The 19016-nt window shown below is 39.6% G+C and overlaps 3 protein-coding genes across 7 annotated transcripts; 1 reads left to right on the forward strand and 2 right to left on the reverse strand.

Annotated features, from left to right (window-relative positions):
- Positions 1 to 2305: 2305 nt before the first annotated feature.
- ccnc (cyclin C) lies at positions 2306 to 8297 on the reverse strand. Of its 2 annotated transcripts, none has more exons than XM_023429936.2 (12): positions 8163 to 8297; positions 7689 to 7795; positions 7411 to 7495; positions 6639 to 6708; positions 6431 to 6482; positions 6248 to 6303; positions 5007 to 5042; positions 4823 to 4914; positions 4636 to 4703; positions 4445 to 4524; positions 4067 to 4185; positions 2306 to 3588 (listed from the first exon to the last, which is right to left on the reverse strand). In XM_023429936.2, the coding sequence occupies exons 1-12, from the start codon at positions 8192 to 8194 to the stop codon at positions 3534 to 3536; spliced, it is 852 nt and encodes a 283-aa protein (XP_023285704.1). In that variant the 5' UTR covers positions 8195 to 8297; the 3' UTR covers positions 2306 to 3533. The 2 variants fall into 2 exon arrangements, with proteins under 2 accessions (XP_023285704.1, XP_023285705.1); XM_023429937.2 differs by having other exon boundaries at positions 4056 to 4185.
- Positions 8298 to 8835: 538 nt separating this feature from the next.
- On the forward strand, positions 8836 to 12863 carry ngs (notochord granular surface). 2 transcript variants are annotated; one of them, XM_087180387.1, is made up of 11 exons: positions 8836 to 9070; positions 9412 to 9577; positions 9868 to 10017; positions 10151 to 10270; positions 10412 to 10507; positions 10932 to 11066; positions 11307 to 11417; positions 11498 to 11608; positions 11725 to 11849; positions 12038 to 12346; positions 12464 to 12552. In XM_087180387.1, the coding sequence occupies exons 1-11, from the start codon at positions 8880 to 8882 to the stop codon at positions 12465 to 12467; spliced, it is 1518 nt and encodes a 505-aa protein (XP_087036513.1). In that variant the 5' UTR covers positions 8836 to 8879; the 3' UTR covers positions 12468 to 12552. The 2 variants fall into 2 exon arrangements, with proteins under 2 accessions (XP_087036513.1, XP_023285983.1); XM_023430215.2 differs by having other exon boundaries at positions 8865 to 9070; positions 12459 to 12863.
- An 89-nt stretch (positions 12864 to 12952) lies between these two features.
- pgm3 (phosphoglucomutase 3) lies at positions 12953 to 18543 on the reverse strand. Of its 3 annotated transcripts, none has more exons than XM_023430212.2 (14): positions 18443 to 18514; positions 17900 to 18119; positions 17325 to 17533; positions 16877 to 17061; positions 16474 to 16541; positions 16204 to 16337; positions 15866 to 16061; positions 15160 to 15317; positions 14988 to 15071; positions 14802 to 14900; positions 14589 to 14708; positions 14323 to 14445; positions 13766 to 13939; positions 12953 to 13602 (listed from the first exon to the last, which is right to left on the reverse strand). In XM_023430212.2, exons 3-14 carry the CDS (start codon positions 17529 to 17531, stop codon positions 13513 to 13515), a joined length of 1638 nt encoding a protein of 545 aa, XP_023285980.1. In that variant the 5' UTR covers positions 17532 to 17533; positions 17900 to 18119; positions 18443 to 18514; the 3' UTR covers positions 12953 to 13512. The 3 variants fall into 3 exon arrangements, with proteins under 3 accessions (XP_023285980.1, XP_023285982.1, XP_023285981.1); XM_023430214.2 differs by having other exon boundaries at positions 17900 to 18048; positions 18443 to 18485; XM_023430213.2 differs by lacking the exon at positions 17900 to 18119 and having other exon boundaries at positions 18443 to 18543.
- Between the last annotated feature and the right edge of the window lie 473 nt (positions 18544 to 19016).

A 19016-nucleotide genomic window follows, 5' to 3' on the forward strand; every position in this document is an offset into this window, starting at 1 on the left:
AATGTCATAGTATAGTAAGGTATAAACATGTGAAAAAGTGTCATAGTATAATAAAGCATCAAAACATGATACTATAATAAGGCATAAAAACATGATAGTATAGTATGTCATAAAATTGTCAAATAATGTCATAATATAGTAAGACATAAAAATGTGAAAAAATGTCATAGTATAGTAAGGCATAAAAATGTCAAGAAACATCATAGTATAGTAATATATAAAATGTCATAGTATAGTAAAGCATAAATTAGTCATATTATAGTAAGGAATAAAGATATGATGGTATATCAGGGAATAAACTACACACACATAGATGCCAACCCTGGGATTTGAATCCAGAGCTTTCACACTATTAGGCAACACTTCCAACCACTACACCACCAATCAAACCTGTTTTTCAATGTTTGGAGAACAACCATGAAAAGGTCATGTTATGATAAGGCATTAAACGTCATTATAAGGCATAAAAGTGTCAAAAAACGTCATATCATACTAAGGCATAAAATGTCATAGTATAGTAAGTTACAAATAAGTCATATTATAGTAAGGAATTAAGACGTCATAGTATATTAAGGAATAAACTACACACACATAGATGCCAAAGCTAGGATTCACAGCAAGAACCTTCTTACTGTGAGGAGACAGTTTTTACCACTAGACCACTAAGTAAACGCACTATTCAATGTTTGGAGAATAACCATAAAATGGTCATACTATAGTGAGGCATAAAACATCATAATATAGTAAGCCATAAAAATGTCATAGCATAGCAAGGCATAAAAACATTATAGTATAGTGAGGCATCAAAATGTCAAAAAACATCACACCACAGTAAGGCATTAAACTTCATGAAAACGTCATGTATGTTAAGGTTTAAAAATGTCATAGTATGTTAAGGCATAAAAATGTCAAAAAAAAAATCATAGTATAGTAAGGCATTAAACGTCATCTTATAGTAAGGCAAAAACATCATAGTATAGTAAGGCACAAAAACGTTATAGTATAGTGAGGCAAAAAACGTCATAGTAAGGCATAAAAATATAGTATAGTAAGGTGGAAAAAATGTCATAGTATAGTAAGATATAAATACGTCATAGTAAGGTATAAATACATCAGCAAGGCATAAAAAATCACTGTATAGCCAGGCATAAAAATGTCATAGTAGAAGAAGGCAAAAAAATGTCATTGTGAAATTTTCATGGGGCTTTTCCACAGAAATTAAACTCTTACTTTAATCTACCATTTTATTTTCACTCCTGGTGCTGGCCTACAGAAGAAAGGAGCCAGGTTTAGCTTGCTAGTTAAGGCTAGCTAACATTGTTAAATAACATTAGTTTTCATTTTTCTGGTGACTAGTTACCACTATGATATTCTCACATGACCTGAGCCTTCAGATAGCCATTCGTAAAATGAATGATTGTAGGTTTTATTTTGAAGGAGACATAATGTAGCTTGTGGTATTATTTCCGCTGCTCTCTGTGTGCTTCATGCAGCTACAGTGACATCACGGGGACTGACTGTACCTATGGTAGGAACGCCTCTAGGCAACTACTGGTAAATACGTCCTCTGATACCATTCAGTCATTAAACTTAGAATTTCCCAACCATGAATCCTAAACGAGAGAAAAGTGTGTAATTTTATTATTATTCATTTTATTAGTAGTACAGACTTTAATATCAAAACTTATGTGTACCATTTTACATATTCTTTGAACTCACCACTAGGGGTCCTACCACAGCCCCTGTATTGAAGTGACATCGACGTTAGGTAAAAGGACTGTATAGGACTTTTATAACATGCTGGAAGATTCCCAAAAGTCCTTTACATACTATATGAACATGAAATAACATCAGTGACCCACTTTGTTTTGCACATCATAAATTTTATTAGCATAATTGATCTTCCAAAAACAATAAACATAAATTTTCAAGTAAAACGATTTTGGGAAATGTTTATCAGAACTAGTAGGAATATTTGAGTGGGGTCCTTTTATTTTCAGGCCCATTCATGTGAACAGTCATGTAACAGATGGAGCTTGCCAAAGGGGAGTAGAACAGCAGAACAAGGCTGTATGGAACCTGCCTCAAAGGATTCAATGTTTCACCTCTGTCTACTCACTCAGTGCAAGGAACTGACACAGGGTGGCGTTTATCACAATGTTTTTATCTCTGTTTTGGTGGTTTTCCTACAGAGAAAAGTGTACAAGAAGCCACTGAGGGAAAAATGACAATGAATCCAATTGATGCAACAACATTAACCCCCTAAAATACATTTTACAGTTCACGTGAATGGGACAATGTGCTATTATGAAAGGTTTTCTCTGTAACCAGCAGCTTTTATTTTGTAAGGCTTTCAAGCACCTTGTTTTTGTGTACAGCCACACACACAGCTCCCACTGCATTACATCACAAAAATATAGAGACATCTACAGGTATATGCACACATATATTGCCACAATTCAATGATTAAATAGATGGCAAGGTAAATAAAAATAAGAATGTACAACCCAAATTAAAAATAATTGAAAAACTGTTTTCCACAAGACATTATTCTACAAAGAAAGCAGAATAAATGAACAAATAATTACATTAAAAAAGAAGAATGAGCTTTGCAGCAGGCAAAACGAATCATGACAGTGAAGCTAAATTAGCTCATGATTTCCATCAGTTTCCTTAATTAAGCAAAAACATGAAAGATAAAATAAATGAACAGAATTATAAGGCTATTTACAAGTGCGAGAGGGAATGGGAGAAAGGAGGTGGAGTTGTCATGATTCAAAACAGTAAATTCTTGTGGACAAAGCTCATTTCTGCCTCAAAGAGGAGCCATCAGAGGGCAGGGGCATCCAATCACGTCACAGTTGCACAGGGTGATAGCCAATCAGATACACTCTTTAAACAGCACAGGATAAAATTATTTTACAGAGTAGACTACTGTACTATAGTCCCTGAGGAATGAAAACCCACCCAGACTGACTGCTCACATGTTGTACACACACAGACACACACACGCATACACAGTACTTGTGATCAAGTTTGCTCGAATCCCACGGAGCTCTGCATCAACTGCTGCGCTCGTCTGGGCTGTTCAAGGATGTCAGGATCATCACAATGACAGCTTTCTACCCCTGCACTTCTCCCATCACTCTACTGCAGTTTACAACATTCTTGGCTTCCCTCTCCCCCTCCCCCCGCAATGTTCCTCAGTTTTAATTCATTTCAAGTCTATAGCAGAGTAGAGTGGCCTCATCGAGACAACAAAGCTGCTGTCACCGACCCGCTGTTCACTGCAGGCATTTCAATCAATGGCTGCTTGCTCAATCCATAAACCCTTATTGATCGGATAAGGGGAAAGTGAAGACATGGGTCTCTGAGTTTGTTGGGGGTGTCAGTCGAAGATGAAGGGACATCTTGGTCAGATGAAAAAGTGATTTTCCAGACTGACATCGCAAAGTTTGTGCTGTGTGACATTTTAAAAAGGTCCATCCTTCTCTACATCAACATTACGGATCCCCATGGAAACAGACACCACACTAAGACTGGCTGTAGGAGTTGCTTTGGTTCCCATTGGAGCTCTGGTCGCTTTCACTAGAGACAGGACAGAAAGAAAAATGGAAACACTCTATCATATGTGATACTTCATCTCTTCGAAGACAAAGTGAAGTTAACTGCAGTTGGGAGGAAACATAACTGCAGAAAAAAAGTCCAAAAAGCGATGATCTGAAGTTACTTAATTAACTCATTAGTATGTTTGCATTTATTCAAAAACGACACTTCTGTAAATATGACTTAAAAATGTGATATTACGATTGGACAGTGAAGTACACAGAATTATGTTAAGAGTACTTTTTTTCTTTGTTACACATGGGAAAACCCACTCCAGTATGTTCAGATTCAACATGACACCAGGTAAATGCAGCTTTATGCTGTTTACAAATGGTTTATTGTACTCACTCATAAATAAATATAATTAAATAAAGATTAAAAACATAAATAAATTAGCCACGCCCCATCAAATAAAAATGTACTGATTACAAAAGCAGGGTTGGACATACATCAGATTTACCTGTTAGGAGGAGGTTTGGGCTTAGGCATCTTGTTTAGCACAGCCGCTATCTCCTTCCTGTCGTCAAAATTTTTCCACTGGTCGTATAGCTTCAGAATGACACGAATAATCTCCAGGATCTTGACAGAAAACACAAACACAAGATAACACATTGAAACCGCAGCTGACACCCCATGAAGATAAGTAGCACTTCATGGTGTAGAGACATCAAAGCCAGGGGAACTAGGAGATGACTACGACACTTTTGCTGCCTTGAAAGTGAAAAGTTGCATAATGTATATTTAAAGGGTAGTAATTGTTTTGACAAAAACTGTTTGATTCTTCCTCATCAAAAATACTAGAGGCAACTTTAAATAATGCAACAGAGGTCAGTCTTACTTTGTCCATGTCAACAGAGAGCTCCGCAAACCACTGTCTGGCATCTTTCTGTTGTACCACGCAGGCGACATGCAGACAGGCTGTGGGCGGAAAAGACGAACAACTGATCATGTTACATCTAATAAAGCTTGTTTTAAGTCCATAACTACATTACATGGCAGCAATGAGAAATGCATAGGGTCAGCTCTTACCCAGGGCAATCATGAAGGGAGGGTAGAGCAGACACAGATCTGTCCTGTATGTGTCATTCACTATTCGCCTGGTACAGACACATTACAGCACAGTGAGTGAAGCTACCAAAAACAGCAAAATCTAGTTCTTTTTGCATTTAAATATCAATAATTCTATGGCAAAAGCAACAGATAAATGCCCACAGACCAGGCCAGGGGCAGCAGCATGTCCTCCTGTCCCATGTCCTGCACATACTGCAACAGTGGTCTGTAGGGGTGGTACACGATCAGGCAGCAGTCCTGAAACATAAGTTACATCAGTGATAAGTCATCCAGACAACCGCTCAATTAGGCCAAACTCAGTAGCAAAGATAAAGATCTTTTCTACTCACCATCAACTCCAGAAGGTAGAACTCACATTCTAATATCTGTAAAGACACGAATTAAAATTGTATTGTCAGGCCATTAAACTGAATTAGTTAAAAATACAACCCATGTTTCAAATATGAGTGGAACATCAAGCTGGTTTGACGCTGCATGTGTTTTTAAGTAACCACCTGCAGTGATGCTACATTTGACAGCTCACACACACTTCCTCACTGAATGATATTACATTAAATATTAATATAAAGTAAAATCTACATTTTGCCTTTGATTATTTTTTGTATTGCCAGATGAAGGACCACAGATAAACACTTGTGAACAACCCCAATAACCAATGTTATCAACTACTGCAAAAACTATGTGTATATGTCCAGACTATCCTTGTGCCACCATCAATCACTTTTACTACATCTGCAGAGTGGACATGAAAATTAATGTGTAGGAGTTGCAGCACCCCGCTAACTTATTCTATACTATGTGAGCCGCTCCCTCCTTTTGTCGCTTCATGGTGGCTCACTATAAATAATAGTTAACACAGCTTTCTGGACAGGCAGTGTGTCAGGACAGCCCTTGTGACGTCCTGGCAATTCAGTGGAAATGATGGATAAATAAAATCCTGCACTTGACACCACAGTGAGAGATGCTGTGCAGAATGAATGCATGCACACTTGTGCACAGGTGGCCATGGTCGAAGCTTTCTCTCACAGCAACAGAGATTTCATCATAGAACTGCGAACATTAGTTGTGGAATCTCACGTATTGATAGACACTAATGTGGCAACACTGTGTTGGTATGCTGTAATGTAGCACAGCAGTGCATAAATAACTTTGCAGAGGAAGCAGGAAAACAACTAGCATACATGATCCACTGGCACATGGCTATTTTAGTGGTTTAACTAGTGAATTATGTCAAGCTTTGTTTTACTGTTTTAGCATTAATTCAAAACAGTCTATGTCTACATGTAGACCTCCATTCAAACCTGACCCTTGTTCAAACATGAGTTAATGTCATGCCCATCCCTCAAACACACACAAATATTTGAATACTCTAATTAAGCACTTTATTTGTCATTGTGTTATTAGGCTGCAGGCAAGGTGATTACTCTACTTTTACTTATTATGTTGTAGCATTTACAGTTTCATGAATGTTATTTAATGCTTATTTGCACATTGCACTTACAGTAAGTCGCACTGTTTAACAGCAACTAAATCCGACAAATGTAAACTGTTACAAAGTCTTTTTACTTACATGATTCATTCTGTAAGGGAACTCCTTTGGGAAGGCATAGGAGAACCTTGTTTTCACTGTTGGAAAGTAAAAAAAACAAAACAAAATGATTGTAGGGGAAAGCACACTTTGACCGATATGGACTGCAACAGTGGTGCTATACTCACAAGTTTAGGAAATATATTAATGAAAGTTGTCACTTACACACAGATGTTGCTGCAGAGATCAGCCTGGTATTAGATACAACTCCAAATTCCTGAAATGTTTAAGAAAATCATGAAAACTCATGTCAAAAATCTAATGCAGGCCTTAGACTTGTATTTTGCTCACTCATCATTTCCCATGGTCTAAGACACTCAAAATGTGTTAATGTAAAATTATTATGTTGCAGGCAACATAGAAACTTCCATACCTCAACTTTGGAAGCCAGGAAAACACAGGTAGGAGCCATGAGCACCGGGTCTATACTTTTCAGGGAATACCTGCAAACAAGAAGAGATAAGTAATGATCAACTTTTCGATCCTAAGAGTAAGACTTAAGACAAAAACATGAGAAGAGACAAGAAAGATCTTACACTTGAAAAGCTATAATAACCTCACATAAAGGGTCACGGGCAAAGTGCCCACTAGCTTTCCTACTAGCTTTCAACTATTTCTTTATGCAATATTATTGTGGGTAATGCAGTGGTGCATTTGTGATACTCTATACTACCTGCTCCTGCACACCTGCCTCACTGAATAGATGTTTTCAGTTTTCTCTGCTTTGATACTCTATACTACTAATTATGACTCGTCACAGCAGAAAAAGCACAGGTATAGTTTATACTGCTAACAATGGCTTGGATCCATTAAATGTGAGCCAGTAAACCTTATCAGTGAACAACCATAGACAGTGCCAGGGCCCTGTAACTAATAAAGCTAAATGGTGTGCAGCCTTTATTGATTTTATTGAGTAGACCTGTGATTTTCCTGCTGTGTCATGTCAAATGTATGCTGTGAAAAAGGCCTACATGGATATAATGGCCAAGCAGATGATGTCATTCACTGTTTAGATAATGTTGTCTTCTAAATGTTGTTCACCCTAAGGAGACAACATTAGACTGTACCACCTATTACGATAATAAACACATATTATGAGATTTGAGTTCTGAATTGCTATATCACAAGCTCTGCCTATTCCTTACCTGGCATAGAAGCGTTTGAAGTAGACAGTTGCAGTGGCAATGACCTGCTGCCGCAGCTTCAGGTGTTCCCCTAAAGCCTGGATGACTGAAAGAGATACACATACATGCACGAACATACATGTCATTCTCAGTTATGTATATACAGTATTATCAATAATACAGTATTATCAATACTGTATAAGCAGATGTGGTGCTGTGTTATTAAGTGTAAAAGATTAACAGGTATTTAACTAACGCCAACCTCAGGCCAAAACATACGATGACACAAATATAAATACCATTGGCAAAGAAGATCTGCAGCTTCCAGTACTCCTCTTCTGTGAGAAATTTCAGGTCCTTCTGTCTCTCTTTCATCAGGTCCTGTTTATCCAGGACCCACTGCAGACTTAGAAAGATAAAATAAACATTATTATTAAAATGTAATCACACTTACTGTGAGCAACCCAGCTAGCGAGTAGCACAACAACATCAGCACTTACTCCACTGTGCTAGCCAAATACGTTGCGGTCGCGAAGCATGAAAACTATAAAAGGAAGGTAGTCTAATTCAGCTTTTAAAAACGACATATCTATAAAAGTGTTTCTCTCTGTTTGTGTATGTCAGTGTATATTTTTTTTTTTACAATAGCAGGAGTTCAGGAGAGACAGGTAGCGTCGCCGTACGATGCCGCACAAACACAGCTAGGCCTCGCAACAAAGACGGCGATTTACAAAATAAAGACATAACATGTCAAATTGTTAGTAAAAACTTACTAATGGGAACTTTGCCAGAAGTTACCCGCCATGTCGTAGTAGTTGAGGTAGAGAAGAACACTTTAAATTGATATTACTTTTGCACAAAGAAGTGAATACCACAGGCAAAATAGTTACGCTAAGCAGACACTGGAGTAACACGAAAACTCTTTCGGAGCGTCAATAGAATGGTTCCGGAATTTTAGTTCCACCCGCAAAACTTCAACACGAAGGTTTAAATAAAAGTTTCTCATTTTCCTTGGTATTCTATTCTATTCGAAATACACATTTTCGTCAATTTGATTGGAAAAAAATAGATGTGTTTTCCGGTGCAAAATATTTGGATGGAGGTATAAATTAGTGGCTGGATGTATTGACAAATTCATGGAAATGCAACGAAATTAAATACAATATGAACAAAATATCTAATAAAACATTATGAGTGAATGTGCAGTTAATGTGGGTGAAAAACGAATTACATTACATAATATGGGTTAGTGTAGTGGAGAATTTCACAATTATAAAATTGAGATTCTTTCAACCGTCTATAATAAATTAATTTCTTGACGTAACTGTGCTAAATGTTTGTAACCTGGGGTTGGGAAGGTTCAACATTCTTCTGCAGTGCTGAAGGGAAGGGCTGAGGAGGATATAAAGGCACCACCACATCAGCTGAAGGTGTGAGTGACCAGTTTCCAGTCTCTAGTTGAAGTTGCAGCAGTTACAGGAAAAGTCAACATGAGCCGCAGTCCAGAGAGGATGTCATCATACAGACGTCATTTCGAGGGCTCCCTGGCCGCCCCTCCCGCATACCAGCTCCGGGTGTCCAGTCCCTCTCCCACCCGCAGGGAGACCCGCTCGGCCAGCTTCACTCGGAGTGGTGGGACGATGGGGCGTAGGTCCCTCTCCAGTAAGGCTCGCCTGACCAGGTGGGTCACCTGTACCGTTGAACCTCTACAGGCTCTACTCAGGTTTTTGTGCTGACTGATATGAATGTTTCAGAAACAATGCAACTATTAAATACTTAATTCAAATAGCTTGAAAGTTTGACCTCAGGTTTTCAACATAGCTACAGCAGCTGTAGAAAAAAAATCATATTGATATCACAGTGTGAATGCACAATGGGTGCTAAGCATCTTACCTAGGAGTGCATAAGTGCATGAATATGAAGTAGCTCATAGATCAGTCAATCTTTGTTAAAATATAAAACATACATTAACTCAAAACGATGATTAATCTTTTGGGTACTCTCTTCTGCTCCTATCTACAGCAGTGTGAGTATGGGAGCGCTGTGCTTTGGTATGTCCATGGGGCTCGGGCCAAAACTGGACCTGGATGCGGCTGCAGCAGAGAACCAGGCCTTTATGACGACTCGAACTAATGAGAGGCAGGAGATGGTAGCCCTTAATGACCGTCTGGCAGCTTATATTGAAAAGGCAAGAGGCCCCTCACACCATACACTGATACACATGTGTATACTGGTGGTCATGTATACTGGAGATGTCTCACACATCTCAGATATATGTTTTTACTTGTTTGTTTCTATTCTTTTTTTCTTGACATCTGATCTTTGAAATCTGACTTAATTTTGGCCTTCTACACCAAGTATTCTTAAACCAAGCCAAATAACTAGTAAATGGAAGTGCAATACAATGACAGACAGTATTTTTGCACTTTCAACTTGTGATCATCAAGTTTGTCAGTTTGTTTTGCTTCCCTCCTGTAGGTGCGAACACTGGAGTCGAAGAACATGGTGTTGGAGGCTGAGATTGAGGCCCTGAAGGGTCGCCATGTCAGACCATCAGGCCTCAGGCAGCTGTACGAATCTCAGTTGAGGGAACTCAACAGGGACACTGAGAAGATGAGAGTCCAGAGGGTGAGAGGCTGAACACAACATATGATCATGTGGTGATGAGTGTTGCCATTCTTTTTGGTAGTCTTATTAGTGCCACCCAATTAACTGCTCCATTTTTAAAACAATTTGACCACTGTATCCCTTGTCTGTACAGGATATGTCTTTGGTAGCCAAGGAGGCAATGTTGGGCCAGTTGGACGCACTGAGGGCCAAATACGATGAAGCTGTGGAGGCCAGGAAAAAGACGGAGCACGACATTGAGGCGCTACGTCCTGTAAGACACAGTGGAAAGTGTAGCTTTTCCCAGCTTTGAGTTTAGTAAGAATTCAAAGCTGTAATGTAACAGATCATTCATGCACATATTAACTTTTATTTTCCTCAACCATCCAAAACCTGATGTTTCAATCTTTCCCAGGATGTGGATAAAGCAACTTCAGTCCGGATTGCTCTGGAGAAGCAGCTGGAAAACCTGGAGAGTGAGCTGGCTTTCCTGCAGAGAGTTCACAAGGAGGTATGTGTGTCTGCTCACCCGTCTGTCCCTCCACAGCGTACCGTGTATATGAGTCAGTGTCTGGTGGCTGGTATGCCTTTAATTTTTATCAGTGATGGTTTAATGGGCTGGTAATTATTGCTATGAAAGGTTATACTTAAATCAAGAGCTTGTTGATGGATTGAGTGAGTAAGACCATAAACATGGCAATTATCAGTGTGGTGTGAAGGGCTCATAAAGTTAGAGGGGAAAGCTGTTACTAACTTGTAGTGTGGAGTGGTGCAACGAACCTTACTTAATGACATTGCTTCATACTTCTGAGTTATACTACTCAAGAAAAGTCATACAGACCAACATTTTATATGAATTTGAGATACAAACCAGTGTTTTAGTGCTTTATGCATTGCTGTTCTTCTACCCCGGGTTGTTTTCGATCCACTGAAAGGAAATTGAGGAGCTCATGCAGCAGATCTATTCAACAGCCACCAAGGTGGACCTGACGTTTGGCCTCCCAGATCTCTCCTCTGCTCTAAGACAGATTCAGTCTCAGTATGACAACATCGCCGCCAAAAACCTACAGGTAAGGTGCAACAGTGACGCTGCAGTATGTTCTGACTTTGGAGAGTTTGCCTTTCTTTGTATATTTGGTTACTTTCTATGCACAAAACGTCATAAAACATCTAAAGGAACTATGGAAAATACTGAGATGACGAAGCACATTAGTGTTTTGTATTCAGACACCATGCAAGTAGAAAGCGTGTGCAGCTATACAGAGGCTTTGTAACTTATTAAAATTCTTTTCATGTTTGTTCCTCTGCAGGAAATGGACAGCTGGTACAGGACAAAGTTTCAGGACCTGAGCAACATCTCCAGTAAACACGTTCAGAGTGTTCGAAGTGTGAGAGAGGAAATCGCAGGCTATAAAAAGGATGTGAGTGTGGTTTTCTCTTCTTGTTTTTGGCTGGCACTACCACCTCTGTATGTAAGCTTTGTGCACATGTGTGTGCTTAGATCCTCAACAAGGAACGTGAATTGGAGGCATTGAAGAGCAGGAATGAGTATTTGGAGGCTCAGATCCGTAATGCAGCCGTGAAATACAAAAAGGAGGAGGAGGACCTACAGGTATGATGTGGCATTGCGTATATTTATATTCATACATTCTCATTATATATTTTCTTGCCATTCTGTCACTCGAAACACCTTAAAATAAAGCTATTCCATTCTATCTATTGCAACAGGAGCGTATAGAATCCATTAAACTGGATCTAAGGGTGACCAAGGAGAAGATAGCGCTGCTGCTGAGGGAATATCAGGAACTACTGAATGTCAAGATGGCTCTGGAGATTGAGATCACCACCTACAGGTGAAAAAAACACATTGGCATAGGTTAAGGTAAGGTGGTAAGGTCAACCCGAGCAGAGCAGATCACAATTCCATTTCCTCATATGTAAGAATTTAAAATAAGTATAAGATATAAAATGGAGGAATGTGTGTGTATCTCTTTTTGTCAGTGTTTCTTTTTAACATAATTTCCCTCTGTTTATTCGGCAGGAAGCTGATCGAAGGGGAAAACAACCGTCTGAGCACCATGGTCCATAACCTGTCTCTGACTAGAGGCCTGCATCTCACTTCTGCTGTTAGCATGTGTGCTGCCTCAGCCTCAGCCTCAGCCTCAGCCTCAGCACCTGCAATGTCTTCAAAGCTGGATGACGCCCCCACTGACACCAGCAGTAGTGGGGCAGAGAAGGCTCCAGGTGCTGGCACAGCCCGAGTGGAAGTCGCCTCATCAGACACTCAGACAGACGGCAGCTTAGAGGAACAGGCTACAGAGATGTCTGAGAGGAAGACGGTCCTGATCAGGTAGACGAGTCTGCTGCCTCACATCTGTGATAGTTCTCAGTCAAATCTCAAACAATACAGTAATCTTTCTCAATCTTTTTCTTCTACCTGTTGCCCCTTTGTTTTTTCCCAGAACAGTTAAGACACATGAAGACACTTATGAGAGCAACACACAGGAGTGCACCATCACCATATCTGGAGCAGCTGATGACACAGATGAAGAATAAACCATTTGTCTTTCCCAAATCTTACTATCTGACTATAAGCTGTACGCCTTTTCATGTCATGTTAAGTCAGATTTTTTTTAACGCTTTGAAAACCTTCAAATTGTAAATTTAATTCAAGAGAAAACACAAGGTACTGCAGTGAGAGGAATTCCAACTTGTACTCCAACAGCATGTCCCCGTTTCAAGGGTTGTGTTCATCAAGATGTCGCTCTGCTCTGCTTCTAACTCTGTCAGCCTCTCCGCTCATTTAACCCTCCTGTGTGTCAGGGACGTGTGTTTGAAAGTAACAAAATAAACAGCAAGAAAGCATAGTTGTGGTTTTCTTTTAAATATAGATAGATTAGCAGGATTCATTGGCATTATTTCAGTCATTTACTGAACATTACACTCATTGCACTCATTGTTCTTTTTCTGTTTTCCCATTGTTTATTTCAACAAGAGCAGCACAGTCTTTCCATAAAATATTCAAGGAAGTACAACTGATACAATCTCCCTCTGTAAACTTTTGATTTCACTGGTTTGAAAAGCAAAGAAATTACAGTGAATGTGCAGTGTTACATCATAACTAAACATTAACTGAAACCCTCTCTCTTAATTTGTTTGTGCAGACAACTGATGTTTTAATTATGGCATATATACAGCTAAGCAGATTACATGGAAACCCATAATTAGGCACATGGCTGCCTGTTGGAGATACAATAACAAGTCGAGAGCAGTGTTATATAAAGTTGCATAAAATCCCTTCATTGTCTCCCCCAGTGTGTTCCATCTTCATAAAGAAGAAAAATATAAAGAAATAGAAAAGTAAAGTACCTAGTGCAATTAGCAGTACAAAATAATTTTCCACTTTCCCCAAAAACAGACAATTTTGATAAATCAGAGCTGCATACAATGATGTAAAAAAGATTTCATTCAAAAAGCACCAATTTAGACATGGGTCAATATCATGCGAATGTGTTTCTAGTGCAATGGTTTGGGTTCATCTCCCACTCCCCCCGCGAGGCGGTAAACTGCAAGGCTGACTTCATGTGCAAGGGCATCAGCACTCTCCTAAAACACAAATACAGCATGGACGACAACAACATTATTCACAATACAATCGCATCCACTGTGGTTTTTACACAGTGACACCGGCGTGAGAGTCAAATACAGAAAAAAAAAATCTCCCAAAAAGGAGGAGAATATAGTATATATATAGAGTATGATTTCTCACCTGTGTGTCTGCCTCGGCGTAAACTCTCACCACGTCCTCGGTGCCGGAGGGTCTCACAAAGGAGCGCGCCAGTTTGTGCTTCTTCACTAAACTGTCAATGGCCTCCTGCAGCCCTGCTGGGCTCAGCGTCCGTCTCTCTGCATCTGTCGTGTCTATCACTCTGCGGTCTGACACCTACAGAAAATACATCATATACAACCACAGTTATGTATAACTGAATACACACAGTGTACTTGTGTGGAACTGGTACTGAGGGGTGCTGATCACACTACTCACAATGTTATGGTTAAGACATAAACTTCTAGTCTTGTAATTTGAAAACTGTTAACATTAGAAACCAATATCTAGCAAAAGTAATACTTCTGGATGTTAAGTATTGATACACAGATACAAAATCTTTACAACAAAAAAATAATATATTCATTCATTTTTTAACATTTTCGATAAAATTCAATGACTTTCAAGGCCTGAGATGTAGAAACACTGACACTTCTGAGAGGGGCAAAGGATTAATGATCAGAAATATGAGACATGATAATACATAAATTTGGGTGTACCTTGACTTTAAGCTGCCTGTTAGGCAGATCAGTGTAGATAGCATCCCACTGCTGGACAGTCATACCCTTGATGGCTAATATAGCTTCAATCAGCAGCATGTCAGAAATGGCGTCACCTACAGTCTGTAGAAGATGAAAACACAAAAATCATCAACATTAATAATATTAGAAAAATAGTTTTTCTACTGTTAAAAATAGTTCCAGTGTTGGAAAGATATACGCGATACATATCCCAGTCCAATATGTGTGTGTTGGTGTGTGTCTACCTGGTTTATGACGTTGATAGTGTTCTGCAGCAGGAGAGCTGCTCTCTTCCTCTCGTCGTTAGCGTTGGGGTCCTCAGTGAGCTGCTGGATCTTCTCTTCAGCCGCCTTACTGAACAACGTCTACAGTAAAAACAACACAAACACACTATGATGCAGACTTTAACCCTGATCATACACATATTTTAAGACTGTGTCTCTTTCTGATATACTCACAGTTCCATGGCCATTGGCCTCAAAGTACACACCAACATCAAACTCCTGGGCTACATGGTGAAGGTGCTTCACTCCAGTCTTAGTACACCTCACTATTACCTAAGGGACAGCAAAATATATAAGCACTAACTTCTCCGCAAAAATATAGAAATAACAGGAAAATGCACTTTGTGTGTGTTTGCTCACCTTCATCGTGTCCTCCAGATAGTGTGTGGAGCTGCCGTTAGCATAAGCTGTTTGCACCACCGCTACCTTCAAGTCTAAACCAGCCTGTATGTCCACAAAGAAAAACTATTTATGAAGAGTTTGCGTGGGTGTGTGTGCTTATTTGTTGTAACGTGTGTATATGAGTATGTACCTGTGTGATCAGCTCTTTAAGGAAAGTGACGATGACAGTAGCTATCTTGTCTCCATCCAGCAGGTGAAATTGTCCCTCGGAGTCAGTGTAGTAATAAACTATTCGGTCGGCGTCACCGTCAAAGGAGCAACAACGCTCCCCTGGGTTGATCTTAATACCTTTGCAGAGAAAGAAGGTGGAAAAGCGGTAAATTAAAAACAGCTTTTTTTTCTTGGTTTCTTTTTTGCAATATAATTTCATCTAGCACCTCTCTAATATAAACTACAATTCTAGAGACAAAGAAATAATCACGAGTTGTTTCTCTTGATGGATTCCTAGAAAATTCTGATCATTTTACATCAGTCACGATGCAGACATCAACAAAAGACTTTAATTTCAACAGCAAAATAGTGCGAGTTTAAGGCTAAAAATGTGTCATTATTGTGGTAATTTTCTGATTAACAGTCTCCATTTTGTGGTCAACCACTGCATCTATGATTACACATGAAATAACAAAACAATACATCATATTGACTGTTTTGCTGTCACTCTAGATAGATATCATGCTTAGTAAGAAGGGAAATAGTTTCCTCCAGTGGAGATAATCATAAACATCTATTAATGTATTGCTCATTTTTTGGAGCACCTCATTTAAAAACTTTCTTGAGCGTTCTCTACACTTTTTAACCATGTGAAGGACTGACAGACTTTAAAAGCGATGTTTTACCTGTGGGAGGTTTCTGCTGCACTTTGACAAAGTCGGCCCCACACTGGTGGTTGAGCTTTCCTTTGCTGCCGTCGTTGAAGAGAGAAATCTGCAGCTCCTTCTTCAGGTGACTCTCCATCTCAAGCACCTTCAGAGCCCCGATGCCGTTAGCACCATCCACACACAGGTGCTTCTGGTCGTCTGTGCAGTTGGTAGCCTACCATGGTTGAAAAGATGGAGGGAAAGGAGAAAGGAGTGATTGCTTGTTGAGTGGACAAACTGAAAAAAAACACACACACACCCAACAGGATGCGCTCAAATGAAGTCACAAGAACACATGACACAACCTGTTCTCTTACATTCTTGATGAGCTGGATGAAAGCCTGGCACAGTTTGCGGTAGTATCCGTCCACTGTGGCCTCTCCATATTTGCCCTGTGTGTTCTGACTGCAAACCATGTAGTGGAGCTGTGGGGTGGTCACCAAACCATAGTCTGACAGGACAGAGGGAGAGGATTAAAAGACAGAAAAGGTGTGAGAGGAGAATAAAAAAAAGTTGAGAGGTTAATGAAAACTAAGCAAAGGATCAAACAAATTCATATGAGAATATATGACTTTAATTAACCGTACCTTTACTGTGACCACCGAGAGCAGACACTCCATCCAACACTGCCTGTGACAGGCTGGCACTGCTGCTCCTGAGAATGAAGGACAAATATTTAATTTGAATGAGAAAGATTAATCCAAGCATTACAAGCAGTTTTTTTAGCTACGCTGTGCCAACTCTGAGGAAAATAGGTAGGTTAAATAGCATATTATGGTCAGGACCTAATATTTCTAGTTGATTTAAAACTCAGTTCATGCAGAGGGCGCTCTCAAATGAACCAGCACAGGATTTTTAATGATTTTATGCTGGGATTTTTTTAGTTTTGAGTTAAAACTTTATATTGTAGATTTGAAAATATCTGCTGGCCCTGTCTCTATGTCGGCACAGTAAAGACTGATACACAACAAAATAGTTAACATCACGTACCTGGTGTCTTTGCCCACAAAAACATTAGCCTCCTGGCTCATGTTTACAGCCTCCTTTTCTATAATGTCTTTCAGAGCATTGAGTAGATCGTCCTGCTCTGCGTTAGCCAGCTGGGTGGCGTAGCCCTCCCATGTCGGTGTCACCATCTCTCCCATGGGGTCAATCAGCTTCACCCCATTGTCTTCCTACACCAGTCCAAATATAAAGGCACAGGAAAGAGGGTGAAGGGGAGAGTTATGATTATGATGTGTTATAAGATTGCTTAAGCTGGTGATATCAAAAAAAAAAAACAACTAAAAGACACAGAGCAGTAGACAGGCTGAGGTGAAACCTGCCAATTTTCTAAGAGCATCAAGGAAATGAAACAGCATCATGTGGACAAATAAACTATAAACTTAAAACGTGAATGCCACAATAAAAACTTTAATCCAAATTCTTATTACATGACCTCTGGGTTGTGTGATGCAGTGACCATGACTCCGATGGTGGCTTTGGTCTTTTTGGAGCGGAGCGTAGCCAGCAGTCCCATCCGAAACATGATGTGGTTCAACAGTTTGGCGCTGGTCCTGAAGCCAGCGGTTCCATACTGCAAAACCAACCCTGCAAGCTTTGGGTGCTGACTGGACTGCTTTGATACTTCCTGGAACTGGGCCATTACTGAAACACATAATGACGACATGAAACACAGTCCAGTCGATGGTGGAAGAAACACTCAGGTCTTTTACTTAAGTAAAAATAGCAATACCTTTGGGCTTAATCTTTCCAATGCTTGTTTTGCAGGGTAAACACAATGTAAAACCTTGAACGAAACTTCTTTATCACTAAAGCTGTATTTATGTTTGATACAGCAAGCTTTTTATCCACAGTAATGTAACCTGGTTCAAAGCATGTGAAATAAGCCTATAAATATCTCCAATAAAAAGGTGCACAGAGCTAGCAGTGTTAGTCTTTATGTCATTACAGTTCCTTAAAAATTGACGAAAACAAGTGCATCACACATATTGAATAAGAATATGATCATGCCTTGTCATTAGGGGCCACCGTACTTTGTCCCTTCAGTGGAAATGCAGATCACAAAGCACTGGAGGAACTTTTACCCCTGTGAAAGTTCTTGGACATCATCTCTTGGGAAATTAAAGTTCCTCGAGCTAATGGTGGAACCTTGAGACAGACTTGCAGAGAGAGAGCTTCTTAAAAAATATATTTTTTTCTGGGATAAGCATTCTGGGATTCTGGGATATTTCTAGGAAACAAAATACACCATTTAGTTCTTTTAAGAAAACAGATCAATTAAAATATAACAAACATATGTTTTTCAGGCTAAAATACCATGTGAAAACAATTTAATCATATCGAACTTTATATACGATGTCGAAGGAAAGGGAGATGGGCAAAGGTTACAGCAGCAGCTATCGCCTGCTAAAAAGATAAGCTCAATTAACTGAATCATATGAACTGAATGACTGGACTGACTCAGTCAAACTTGCTGTAATAACGTAACGTGATGCTTTCAGCGATGAACGTAAAAGTAGTTAACACATGAAGTTGTTTTTTTAATTCACTTACTTTGTAGTGTAGCCTACTCAATGAGAAGCTTCTTGTTTCACAGGTTCGTCTTCTACTTCCCTTGACGTGGCTACAGTTCCGTCTACGTCACGTGACGCAAGTACGCTCAGCGTGCCTGTCAGTGAGCTTTTCTCCACCAGTGACTTTACTCTGATGCAGGGATCCATCCTGAACAACACAGCCACGCCAAATGACCGTATCGCACTTAAACACAATTTCGCTTTGTTAGTTACACACATGTTCTTAAATAAATAAATAAATAAATGAAAATTTGGTCCCAAAACTGTTTTGAGAGCGAATAAGTCTGGACACATTTTTGAATTGTGGTCTGTGGGCCGAAGCACAGTTCAGATCTAATGTCCCCGTAGATCATAACCACAAAGCATTTGGGCAATTAGAGGGTCTGCTTATCTAGAAAACGTTTCACATTCATCATCTGTCATTCTGCACGTTGTGCGTGCAAACCTGTGTGATGCATAGCCTATATATGCAGCAGCGCATAAGCTACAGTCACGCTCGCATTTTAACCCTTTGGCGCATCGTGACGTGAGTTTCTGCACACCCATGACCCCAT

The sequence above is a fragment of the Seriola lalandi genome, unplaced genomic scaffold (genome assembly GCF_002814215.2).
Source record: "Seriola lalandi dorsalis isolate HSWRI2012SDOR001 ecotype SW California unplaced genomic scaffold, Sedor1 jcf7180002054901, whole genome shotgun sequence".
Taxonomy (NCBI): domain Eukaryota; kingdom Metazoa; phylum Chordata; class Actinopteri; order Carangiformes; family Carangidae; genus Seriola; species Seriola lalandi.